Genomic DNA, 13,044 nt, shown 5'->3' with positions numbered 1-13,044 from the left:
TCCTTGACTTTGCTTCGGCAGATCTAAAAACAAAATATAGATTGTTAACCTTTTCTTTAAAGTGATTAAGACAATGCTTTATTGTGCATCAAATATTTAATTTAGTATTTCATTGAGTGTGTTGTAAAGGGTTAAACACAGAAGAGTGTTTTGCTCTTTCAAGTTTCTTGTCTCAACCACATATTTACTGTGGATTTATAAGCACCAGCCTCATTACAAAAATATCACGAGCCACTGAGCTCAAATAAGTGCGATAGAAATAGACAGTTGGATAAAGTCTAATGAGGAAATGCACAGTGTTTTTGTGGGCATGATAAAAAAAAAAAAAAAAAAAAAAGCGAGACTCTCTTGAGGGATCTGTTAACACGAAAGCAAAGCTTTGCAGGGCTGCGGAGCAAAGAGACTTTCATATCCGGTATGAATAATGAAACCATTCCTATCTGTTTTGCATCTTGCAGACCACACAAAGCAATGAGAACGCAGCTCTTGGTCAATACATAATAAACCCTGTCAGGACATTACTGTTTCTTGCACAAACTGTGGAGCTATCCATCCGTATATTATTTTCTATACCATGGGAAGCTGGAGTGAAACGGCAATTCCACATCAGCTGCACAAATGTCATCTATGTGAATACTACACTTCTAAAGTCTCAATGAAAGTCAGCTTTAAATTTAGTTTCCCAAACTTTTATTATTTAGGCCTTAAATGGACAAACTTTGGGAAACACTAATTTAGACAGTTGCACAATAAACACATTACAAACCCTCTGCAATAGAAGCATAAATATTTGACCTTGATGGCGTAGTTGACCAGCAGGTCCTTGGCGTACGAAGCGGTGTAGTAGACGGCGTCCCCGGCCTCGCAGCAAGGTTTCCCAGTGGTCAGCCTGAAGTTGGACCAGCTGTCAGTTTCGAATCTCAAGTGATCCTTTTGGCCAGCCATGAAACGATCTTCGCACTTGGACGTCAGCTTCCGTAGAGTGTCCGTGTGGAGGCCCCTGATCCTGCCCACCACCTCATCCCAGTTGTCCAGACCCCGGTAAAGCGCAGGCCTTGAATGTTTGGTAGGGGCAGCACCTTGTCCCGTTTTGCGATTCTTCCCAGTGAGAGATTCAGTGCTCGGGTAGACTTTTCTCTCTTTGGAGACGGCAGCTGCAGCACTCGGTTGTGACATCAACGAAGACATGCTGTTAGCTGGGCGGGCTTTACTTATGGCGACAGATGGCCGCTCCAGGGAGTCACCGCTCTCCTGATCATGGGTACTGATCGAGGAGCTCTGACTCGCCGTCTCCCAAGTGGTGTCCAAGTCATAAAGAGGGTTGGCAACACTCAGGTTGGTGCCGCCAGGTTTGGCCTCTGCCCTAGGTCTAAAGGTTCCCTGGAGGGGTTCCTTGGCGCCCAGGCTGGGCTCTGTGATGGAGCGAGGGACCGCCTTTTTCGGCAGGGGAGGCGGAGTGGACTTGGGTACCGGTTGCTCGGCAAGTCCCTCAAGGTCGATGGACGCCAGTGTATCGTTAGACGCCTTTATGTTGCGTGGTTGTTTCAGTGGGATCATGTTGGCTCTAGATTGACCTGCAGGAGAAGAGCACATCAATAGATAAAGTTATAATTTATTCACCACTGCCAAGGAAGTTATGTTTCTATCGCCAGGAAGGTATGCTTGTTTTTTGGTTTGGATTTGGAGGGGGATAAAATACTCATCACAGATTTACAGTTTTCTGTAATGCGACATACGAAAATAAAACTTGGCAGAATCCACCAGAGCCAATGTGACAAATGAAGCACAAATAATTCCTCTTAGCTTACATCAGGAGTGATGAGCTAACCTCACATGACGTTTGGCTTGACAGGAGGTTGCGTGCGGAGGCACGTGCGGGAGCTGGACACAAGTCTCTCTATATACCCCCTGCTCGACTCAAGCTGTACTCTTGGTCTGCAGTGAGGCTTAAAGAGGCGGCATGGAGTGGCTTGAAGTAGTGACCTTATTCTTATGGGAGGGAGGGCGGTGGAAGTGAATTGGTGGGGCTGATTTGAGTGTCAGACAGACAGATGGCCTAAAACAAGTGTCTGATAAGATGAAGAAAAAGGGTAATTAATATAAAGTACAAAAATCTGTAAAAACATTTGTCACACCCAGTTTTTTAAGAGCATGATGGGGGCTGCTGCGATAATTTTCCCATCATCGCCCTGCTGAATTAAGTTTGCCATTTGCTCTTAGAGAAAATTCTAAAGGTCATTTAAAAGTGCATAAGCAACTCCTCACGTGTAGGCCATCATCTTAGCAAAGCACTGGAAGCTTTAAAACAGAGCAGTCAGGGTGAAGTAAATGGGTCTTGTTAATCCTCCCTGGAACGAATATATTTAAAGGGTCTGCGGTAATCCAACCATGTCTTCCACTCATTTATTATATACTCACTGGGTTTAGTTTTTTACACATATACATTAAGGGGGTACAAACTGATACATATTTGACCAAACAAGGAAATGTTTATTAAACATTTAAAAAAAAAAAAACGTATGTAACGGTAATCTCTTGGTCTATAAAAGTTAGCTCGGGGAAAATAGCTTGATTACTGAAGCGTTTATACTTTTATTCCACAAAGACAAATGAAAAGATATTGCCAGTTTTGGTTGACCACAAATGAGCAGTATTTATTCACCTATCACAAATAAAATCTTCTACTACAGACAAATGAGAGCTCAGACACGATGGAACTTGTTGCTGTAGTAAGCTGTCATGCTGCAAACATTGAAAGAAAGCGAAAGAGGATATAATAACAGTGGGACGCTTGAAAGGATGACTGCCAAAACAAAAAAACTAGCAATGAGAGAGACTAATACACCACGTTCAAGTGACAAACAAGCCTACCTCAAGCCCTCCGATGCCTACAAGTTTTAAGGGAAATGCAGACACGCTGAAATGTTTTTTGGTTCTTCCATCCCAGAGATGCCTCTGATGCCAACGGGCAGGCTCTGAGCTCTCACTAAAACTGGAGCTTTCTCCCTGAATGAGGCAGCAAGCACTGTGCCTCCCACTGCTTGATGCTCAGTTATTAACAAGTGAGAGAGGGAAAGACTTGCATGCGATCGGTGAAATGTGATCAAACATGGACACCAAATTGCAAAGGATATTTTCAGTTTTGGGAGGAAAAAAAAAAAAAGATACAAAGTGGTTTATAATTATCACCTTAGGCAATTGGTCTCAGTTGAACATGAGAACCAGAGACGAATCTGTGCGACAATTCTGGTTAAGATTTACGAGGTGTTCAAGCTTTGGGTAATGACAGAAAGAACAAGACTGTTTCCTTCACGGGGGGTCTGGGTTCACACTTAAATATTGGGTATGGAGAGAGGGGAATTTATTTCGGACACTTCCTAGACACCTTCCTGGCAAAGTGCACTCTGCATACCTAACGGAAAGGAAACTTCAGGGTCGACTTGGGACCACTGGAAGGACTACATCTAGACTCTGAATGTTCCACGATGGAAGAAGAGGAGGTTTCTAAAGACATGGAAGTCTGGGCATTCCTGCTCTGACAAATGTAACCTGGACCCCGGTAAGTGGAAGAAAATGGATGGATGAGTCAAGACTAGGAATCACATGAATAGACCTCCGCCATGGCTGATCAATCCAAATTTGGAACAGGACCAAATTTTACAACGTCTGATGGCTGGCAGTGAATAAGTTAATCACAGAGACATGAAAGAAAATGTTGGGATCTGCATTAAAATGGAACCGATTCCTCCTTGGCTCATTCATTGTCATAAAGAAGCACCAAGCATCCTGAACTATACTGATCCACGAACAATGCCTGCTCTCCTATCAACAACAAGTAAGTGGACCAACGCGGAATAAAAACACTTGACCCGCACATATTACCACCATCACATAACCACACTTGCCCATGTTACCCTACTGTGTAATCCTGCTCCACAAATCCCTACACTCACACCACTGCGTTGTGCTCTCCCACTCACACCACTCTTATTATCGCAAACTTCCAATGCGTACACAAATGGCTTTACGTTTCAAGTAGCCAGTTACGTATGCCTGATAGCTATGACTAACAAACGTCCCCCTTTCAAAGCACTTGTGTATATTGCTGCACAGCCAACAAGTCTGTTGAGTACTTTTCTGGGAAATGTTCAAATCAAAACCAACTGAGAGACTTAAAAGAGGTAAATATTAAAGACTGTAAAGAAAAATACAATTCTCCTTGTAGTATAGAAATAATTTAACAGAGGAAGAAGACATTTGGTTGCATGCAATCTTGAAATTTCAGTTTCTATGGTGATGTCTAAATTTTGTCACATGCTTCTGAGGAAAAAAAACTGAAGGCAAAACAAATGGATCTTTCCTGTCATTTGTGTTTTATTATTGAAGAGGACAGAAAATATCCGCACTATGCTTCCTCAACGATAGAACACTTAAATTGTTGGGGGTGTAGTCTAAAAAATTTCCAACACTTTCAGGAGTAGCTGGGAAACAATGTGAGGGAGGGTGTCTGTCACGAAATGTATTTAAAAGGGGTTCCAACTTGCAAGCTGCAAGTGGTGAGTTGTGACAGTTTTGCACTCAAGCAGGTTTAGGCTGATGCAAAGATTATTTCAGACACTGAACAGTGAAATGAACTTGACCACTTGCAGGGGCATTACAATTGGTTGTAACTGGTGATGGTAGATAGTGATTTAGGTAAATACCTTGTGTTAGTGGACGTGCTGCTGTGGTATACATTGCACTTTCTTGTTCAGTCTGAAATGATCCCAAACTATGTACATTCTATTCCTCCTGGCTCGCCCCCATCGCGACAACTTATTTCTACATTGAATGGTGCGTGCGACTGCATTAACATTAGCCTGTGTGGAAAATTTGCCGTTAAAAAGATGCAAGATTCACTGAGAAATTAGGATATATGTTGAAGGACAAAATATCCTCAATCGGATTTATATGATGTATCATATATGACAGTTAAGCCAAGTCAAGTCTATTTTATTTGAATAGTTTAGTGAATTTAAGTTTATTTTATTAGTTGGTCTCTCTATGTCTGTTTGGATATCTATGCTTGAAGCACTTTGTAAACATGTTTTTTAAGGTGCTATATAAATAAAGTTATAAAGTTGGGTGTGCATCTACAGTTTTTCAGTAATCGTGCCTAATAGACAAATGGCGATTAAAAACAATGGGTTGAGGTAATGAAACAGGCACAATATGAAATTAATCCTGCAGGTATTATTCTTACCGAGGTTACTGTAGGTGGCACTGCACTGGCTGGAGGCGGGCGAGTGTGAGTGATGAGACTGATTCCCGTCATCCTCTGGCTCCCCGAGGCTGGTGCTGCGCTCGGTGGCCGAAGCAGCCTGGTTGGCGCGGGCCTCTTTGCCCTCCCCAAGCGCCAGCCCCAGATTCACTCTGGCGGGGAGGGGGGTAATGCTGGGCAGCTCACGAGCGTTCGCATTGTTGGCACTGACTGGTACCTGGCTGCAGATAAAAGAGAAAGGTATGACATGATTAGCGAAAGTATATGTTTGTGGGAATATGTGTCCTATTCTCCATTGTTTGCTACGATTGAGCTCATTACTATAGTGGTTTCATGAACTTAGCAATAAAGGCCATCTACAATATCCATCCATCCATTTTCTGAGCCGCTTCTCCTCACTAGGGTCGCGGGCGTGCTGGAGCCTATCCCAGCTGTCATCGGGCAGGAGGCGGGGTACACCCTGAACTGGTTGCCAGCCAATCGCAGGGCACATAGAAACTAACAACCATTCGCACTCACAGTCATGCCTACGGGCAATTTAGAGTCTCCAATTAATGCATGTTTTTGGGATGTGGGAGGAAACCGGAGTGCCCGGAGAAAACCCACGCAGGCACGGGGAGAACATGCAAACTCCACACAGGCGGGGACGGGGATTGAACCCCGCACCTCAGAACTGTGAGGCTGACGCTCTAACCAGTCGGCCACCGTGCCGCCCCATCTACAATATATATAACAAAAACTACAAATAATGAATGTTGGTCGTTTATTCATCTGTAGACAGTAAAATGTGTTTATTAGCAGTAAAGATGTTTAATATGATTATTTGCTTATTATGTGGACACTGATGCATGACTGTATCAGATCTCGTAGTAAAGGTAATCACAACCACATAGTAGAACCTTGTTTTTTCAGATAAGGTGTGTCATTGTACTAGTTATATAATGCTTTACTTTCCTCATCTTGTTTACAGCTAGTGCTTGACTTTTGTTGTCTTCTTTTCTTATATTATGTAGTTACCTTTACACTCCCTCTCCTTCCCCCCTCCCCCTTTAAAAACTTTGTTCTGTTAGACTGAACGACTGTCATTCTCATTAATAGCCATCAGAATACAAAGAAACCACAGTGGCAGTTTAAAAATGTCCACTGTGGCACAGTAAAACTGTCCCGGCATAAAAGGGATACAGATCTTCCTTTCTGCTTGACCTAACAGCCGAACAAGACAAAAACAACAACAACAAAGAAACAGATGAGATGTTGAGTTTAGCTTCTTTCACGATTTAAGTAAATACAATAAGGTAGATTTCAACAGCCACAGTTGTACAAAAAGTTCCTTGCTTTAGTAGAAGTGACTGATACCTATTCCAAAAAAGTCCCATTATGTCTTCAGTTTGCACTTTGGCGAATCCTTATCACTTCTATTCTTCATCATATTAATGAATGATTAACTCAAATTGAGACTAAAACCAAACCAAAAAAGGAAAGAGGTCACAGTCAGGTTATAAGAGCAAGGGGTAGTCACTGTCGAGACAGTTTGAAAGGTTTGAATTATACCAAATCTGATTAGTCATTTTCTCCGGGAGACATTTTGATTAGTTCGTCTGTATGACTAATGAATGATATCGTCACAGGAAAAAGTCTCTGGCCTGCACATGTATCGTTATTTTTGCCATAAAATCGAATGGTATGTCTCTGTACAAACCATAAGTCAATTAATAACTGAAAAGTCATCCCTCTGCAACTCCAACACTCATGACATTTACCATAAAGGTGGTGTAGAAGCTAACTGGCAAATAACTGAAAAAAGATGGGACCATGCAATGTCACAGCACACAATGTTGTATAAGCAGCCTGACCTGAACATGTTGATAAAAAAACCACATTTGGAAACAATTGCAGGTTCTGTGCTATATACATGCTACAAAAACAAGTCTATTAATAGCCAATCAATTCATGTGCTACAATTAGCTGTCAAATCCTGAAATTAAAGCGAAAAAACACCCCAAAACACTTACAGTAAGGCTTTGTGGCCCAAACACTGAGTGTAGAGGCAAGATCAAATATACAGCTGGAGGGACCTTGACAAGAAATACCTTTATGGCTGCTACACGTTTCAGGGTCAGGACCTGACTTGTTGAGACGGCATGAAAGAGCTTCAGTTAATTTTTCCACTCTCTTTTCCCTGATAAGCTAGGCCTTAGAAGAATAACCTTTTATGTAAACTCTAAATAATATCTAAGATATTCTTGCTTAACAACTCCACAATATACAAAACACAGAAGTAACAGACGCAAGATTTAAATTTGTTTCTCACCCACTGTACTGGCTTACACAGCTTCCCATCTGTGAATCTTGACTAGGACGCAGAGAGAAATTCACATTATGAAGAGAGCGATAGCTGGCCTACTGTGGAGACATTTTCCTGCTCGTCTTTGCCTTGTCGTATCCCCCTTCTCCCTCCTTAACTGTTCCTACCTATCTCAGGTGATGTGTGCTTGCTAGGCACTGAAGAGCACGCCCACTGTGAGCCAATAAAACAGCCTCAGTCAGAAAAAACAAAACAAAATGATAGCCGAGTTAACCCTTCATGTGGCAAGAGCAAGTGGTCTGTGTCGAGTGACCTGTGTGACTGGTTGATGACTGATTGGTTATCACTGATGGACTGGTTTGTTTACCAAGTGACAGCTCAGGTTTTACCGAGCTGCTGTAAAATGGCTGGAATGTGTTACCATTTGACAGAGACACCGGGAAGTCGGAATAAGGCAAGCATTATTGAAAAAAATAAACCCAAAATCTCAGGTACTTGTCTGTAAACTCTCCTTAACCTTTAAGATAGCTGACTAAATCTCAGAAGAATTGTATTAACATTCCACAAGCACAGTGTCTGCACTTGATCACATTTTATGCCACACTATTGAAACAAACAACCACAAAGAAGTTGATATCGGAGATAACCAACAAGTCCTGGAATAGCTCTGTGCTACAAAAATAGAGCATTCCAAGTAAATGACTGAGTTACTCATTTAGGCATTCATAAAAAATGTAGTAATTTGCAGGAAGGAATTTTAAAGAAGCTAAACTAGATACAATTTTTGAGTACTTGTACATGCTTGATTCTAGTAGTGCTATTTTCTATGACTATTCAAAATAACAGATCTCGATACATTTTAATTTATTCTGACATTTGAAAGAAAAGGGGTCCATCCATTACTCCCACCCTGTGGTTTAACTTTACTGTCATCATAATTGTCCAAAAGCAAATCCTATCTTCTGCTAAAAGCAATTTAGTATCATAATACAGTTAGGTATAAGGGTAGAAAAATGTGACAATTCTTGGAGAAATACCTTATGTCACTGACAGGGGCAACTTCAGTGACCTCCGATGTTGGTGGTTGTCGCCCAGGGCTCAAAGGTCTGGACTCCTCACCGTCGCAGGGTGTCAGTAGTGCAGTCTCCTTACATTCTTCTACTTGTAGTTCTCCTTCTCCACTTGCGGTGCTACCACTTTCCATTTTGTAGGTAAAAACAATGGTAGGTTTCTGAGTGGGATCCTCTGGTTTTGCCTCAGAGAACCAGTGTCGCTGCTGAATCGGTGGCGGTGGAAGCATGTGAATTACAGTTCCGTCCAGCCCAACCAGCTTGCCCTTTTCCTTTTCTCTTTCTGTCTTCTCTCTCTGCTCATCCTCATCTTTCCGCCGACGGAAAAAACTCTTAAATGAGATCCACCGTTTGGGTTTTGAGCTCTCCGTTTGATTACGCCTCCCTTCTCCATTCAGACGAGTTTCACCTTCACTGGAGCGCAAAGGGGAACTGGAAGCAGAGCTCTTTGCCCAGTTGCTAAAATGTCTCTGGAGGATGTTTGAAGCATGATAAGGGGAAGATGTAGACCTGGGAGGGGGGAAAGGGGCATTAGGCTCTGACCGGCTTGTGGAGATGGGTATGGCAGCAGAGGCACTCTGAGATTTAGACAAAACTTTTGAGAGGGTGTCCTTTATAGGCTTGGAAACACTTCCATCATTTGCAGAAAATAGTGACTTTGGTCGTGTGAGGGTCTCCTTCATGGCATCAGGTGGAACAGCATAAAGTTCCTCAGAACTGAAGGTTTTGTCATGGGCCGAGGGTGACTCTGGAGGAGACTGGGGAGGTTGGATAGAGGCCACAATCTGTGAGAGAACAGCACTGGCGTCCTTTGAAAGGTTGAATCCTGCCCCTGAAGAGGAAGACTGTTCAATAAGCTTGTCATTACTAAAATTGCGTGTTACCATATTTGCAGAAAGGCTACTTTTAGGTGGGTTTTCAGATAGAAAGAGGATAGAATTTGTTGATTCAGTGGGTGAACAAGCCCCAACTGGAAAGCTCAACACAGTGCTTGTCACAGTGCTCGGGTCTGTAGTGGTTCCAGGTTGTAAATTGGGTGCTTTTATTGCTGCTTCAAATGAAGCTTTGGTTTCCTCCAAAGATGCTCTCTCAGATGTGCCTCTGCCAGAGAGGGTTTTGTCTGTTGAGGTCGACTGGACACTCTCTGAGGACCCAATCTCTTCGTAGGTATGGCTGGTGACCCGACTCCCAACCCCTTTCGCCTGTGTCAACTCCCCGTGGAGTCCCAAGAAGCTCTTGTACACAGCTAAATTGTCATAAGCACTTGGATTTATAACTATTGGTACCTTAACAGCATTCTTGGCGCTGCGAGCATACGCTGGCTCATCTCGGATAATAATGGGGAAAGGAGGCATGCCTGCATTGTTGAAACTGTTGAACTTAATCTCTGATAAATTGGGGGATTTCACAGGTACAGTTCGGGATGAAGACAGCCCAGAAACCGGAGACGTAGGAGCTGATTTGTGGCTGAAGGGTTGAAAAGGTATAGACTGGCCTGCGGTGCTCCCATTCCCCAAATCAACTTTGGGGATCTTTTGACGAGGACTTGTGCTTGATGTCCATACTTCTTGGTAACGCATGCACCCTAATTTCTTTCGCGGAGCATTTGAACGGACAATAGACGTGGGTGAGGTTGGCCAAACAGATGACGGAGACAGTGGTTGACCCACAGGACTGCTACAAAATGATGTTGGGCTGGAGGGCATTGGCTGTTTTTTGTGCTTTGTGGTTGAATCTGCTAAATGTTCATCTTTGCTGGCCATGGAAGCTGACACATCCACGACAGTGTAAGGTTTACAAATGAGCGATTTTTCCAAATTTACAACACGGTATGGTTTCGCCTGCTCCTCTGTGGGACTAAAACTGATAGTAACTGGTTGGCCTGGAAGGGCCTGGGGCATTGACACTGATTGATCCTGATCATCCAATCTGATAGCCAGAACAGCCTTGTGCGTTTCCGTAACCTTGACAGGACTCAGTGCTCTGTTAGCAGGCTCTTTTTTCACAGGAGAAGAGCAGGGAATAGGGGATTTGACAGATGCGGGGCATTGCAATCCATTTCGATGAGCACACGACACACTGCTCTCACTGCTGGATGCAGTCTGGGAATCTTCTGGAATAGATGAAGATGATCCCGGAGAAATTGTGGACTCTGAATTTGTGAGGAAACCACTACCTTGGCAGTCATGAGGTCCGTAATGTGGAATAACTCCAGTGGAATCCATGGAGGGATAACCATTCAAAATTTCATCGTAACTATCATCGTAGTCCACTGCACAAATCCGTTGTAAAGAACGATTACGCAGAGGAACAGTATTCCACTTTTTGCTTGCAGCAAAGGGCACCGGAGACAAGGTGGCAGCACGGAAATTTGCAAATCGTGGCTGGCCTCTCATACGGATCTCCATCGCAAGTAACTCTTCATCACTTTCATCCCAGCTTTCGTGCTCGTCATCTCTATCAGACTCTTCTTCCTCCTCCTCCTCCTCCTCATCATCATCATCATCTTCCCCTTCACTTGAAAATTCAGGGTAGCAAAAGCGACCACCTTCTGTGCTGATTATCTCTGTGCTATCACTCAGTGATACCAGTTTTTGACTAGTACTGCCACCACCACCAAGGCAACTTCCCATAGCCAAACAGCTCGTAGCTGGAAGGCCTCTTTCTAATGACCTTTGGTATGAGCTACTGATCCGGCCCCAAAATAAGTCTTTAGAGACAGGTGTTAGGCTAGGACCAGGGCCTAACCCAGCAATCTCTTTTAACACATCAGTCAGTCCACTGTTGTTGTTATTGCCACTCGGGGTCCTTGGACTAAGTTGCTCATAACCCTGATTTTCGTCAATGCCATCCTCTCCTTCGTTGTTATTATTTGTACTGTTGGTCCTCTTACAGTTCACTCCATTGCGATTCCAGACCATAAAAGCTGAAGTTTTGGCTGGCTCCAGGACATTTGTTGGACTCTGGATATTGCCATTTGAACCTGATCCTAACGAAGAACATGGCAGCATCATAGTGGGCTTAACAGCAATGGTTGGTTTCTTTGCCACTGGTGGACGGAAGTGACCTGAGCGGGCAGTCCCACTGCCAGCCCTCTGGGAGTTATTGGCCAGGTTTGAGTTGGCTCTGGTCCCAGCATGGGGTGGGTTCTGTTGTTGAGATGTTGGAAGTCTGTGCTCAGACCGAGGCTTGACCCCACCACTCAGAGTGTAGTGAAGACTCTTTGGCTTAAAGCAGTTCTTGCACTCGCCTGGTTTCCACACATGCTCAGTGAATGTGCTGCAGGCAGACATGGCTGCTGATCCACAGTTTGCCTACAGTCAGTGGACAGGAAACCCCTCCATGAAGACGCTGACTACAGGAACAAAATGTAGTTCAATAATGGAACCTGTTCAAATCTCAAGCAAGAGGGTATTGGACCTGCAATAAAAAACAGAAAAGAAAGGCACTGTTAAGCTTTTATGCTTGCTGCCAAAAAAGTGATAAAACAATTGGATTTAGTTGCCACAAATTTTGTTTGGATAATAATACAATATAATGAGGGTTGGGTCAAACAAAAAACTGATCCTGTGTGTGAAAAAGAAAACGATTGAAAGAGGTAGTGCTACATTGTCCCCAATAGATGGCAAGCTTTCTCTACTTCTATCCTGAGGGACAGCCATCAGATTTATCCAACTAGGCACATAGGAGATCAAATTCAAAACAAAAAGGGGCAGAGGTAAAGAAGATTAAGTGTTTTGGTTGTAATATTCAAGGTTGAGCAGTTATTAATGTACTGTACTGATACTGCCTGTGAAGCCTAAGATGCCATAAAAAAATAAATTACCAGCTTTTCATGCTCAATTTATAGTGGCGGCAAATGACTTGATTACATTTTTGTATGTGATTACAATAATGAAACAAACAACTAAAAAAAATAAACAGGAAAGAAAATGAATTTTTAGAGAAAAGTGGAATAGCCCACACTATTCAATCTTGAGATATTTCAACATCCACCAATCATTAGCCTGTCACAGATACACTGTATACATACAGCACTGGTACAGAGGATGCAAGGGCCATTTGTGCGCACAAAGCTGAAATATTTCTTGTCAGTGTTATATCAGTAAAAATAAGGTAGGAGAGTTGAGAACCATTACTGAGACAATCATTCCCTATTTCAGTGATAACAATCCTAAAAATCTGCTATAACAGTTTAGTGCTCCTGGCCATCCGCCAAAACAATTGACTGCTATTCGTGTACTACTTTCATTATGTAACAAGATATTATGCAATATAATTGACTCATGATAATTTATGGCAGAAAAAAAATATTTCAAAACAAACTTCAATTAAGGACACGTTGCATAAGAACAAAAAAAAATCACTTTACAATGCAAAAAAAAAAAAAAAAAAGATATGAGCATATT

At 42.8% G+C, this 13,044-nt stretch overlaps 1 protein-coding gene across 5 annotated transcripts in view; it reads right to left on the bottom strand.

The window, feature by feature from the left end:
• peak1 (pseudopodium-enriched atypical kinase 1) overlaps nt 1-13,044 on the bottom strand; it is a 67,338-nt gene that overhangs the window by 2,970 nt on the left and 51,324 nt on the right. For all 5 annotated transcript variants that reach the window (XM_061773486.1, XM_061773484.1, XM_061773487.1 and 2 more), the window contains 4 exons: nt 8,603-12,055; nt 5,243-5,481; nt 796-1,574; nt 1-23 (listed from right to left, as the gene is read on the bottom strand). The exon at nt 1-23 is cut by the window's left edge and continues 2,970 nt beyond it. In XM_061773486.1, coding sequence (XP_061629470.1) covers nt 1-23; nt 796-1,574; nt 5,243-5,481; nt 8,603-11,928 — 4,367 coding nt within the window. In that variant the 5' untranslated portion in view covers nt 11,929-12,055. The remainder of the gene's footprint in view (nt 24-795; nt 1,575-5,242; nt 5,482-8,602; nt 12,056-13,044) is intronic.

Source organism: Phyllopteryx taeniolatus, chromosome 5 (genome assembly GCF_024500385.1).
Source record: "Phyllopteryx taeniolatus isolate TA_2022b chromosome 5, UOR_Ptae_1.2, whole genome shotgun sequence".
NCBI classification, from domain to species: Eukaryota; Metazoa; Chordata; class Actinopteri; order Syngnathiformes; family Syngnathidae; genus Phyllopteryx; species Phyllopteryx taeniolatus.
This window is presented reverse-complemented; position numbering and strand designations above follow the sequence as displayed.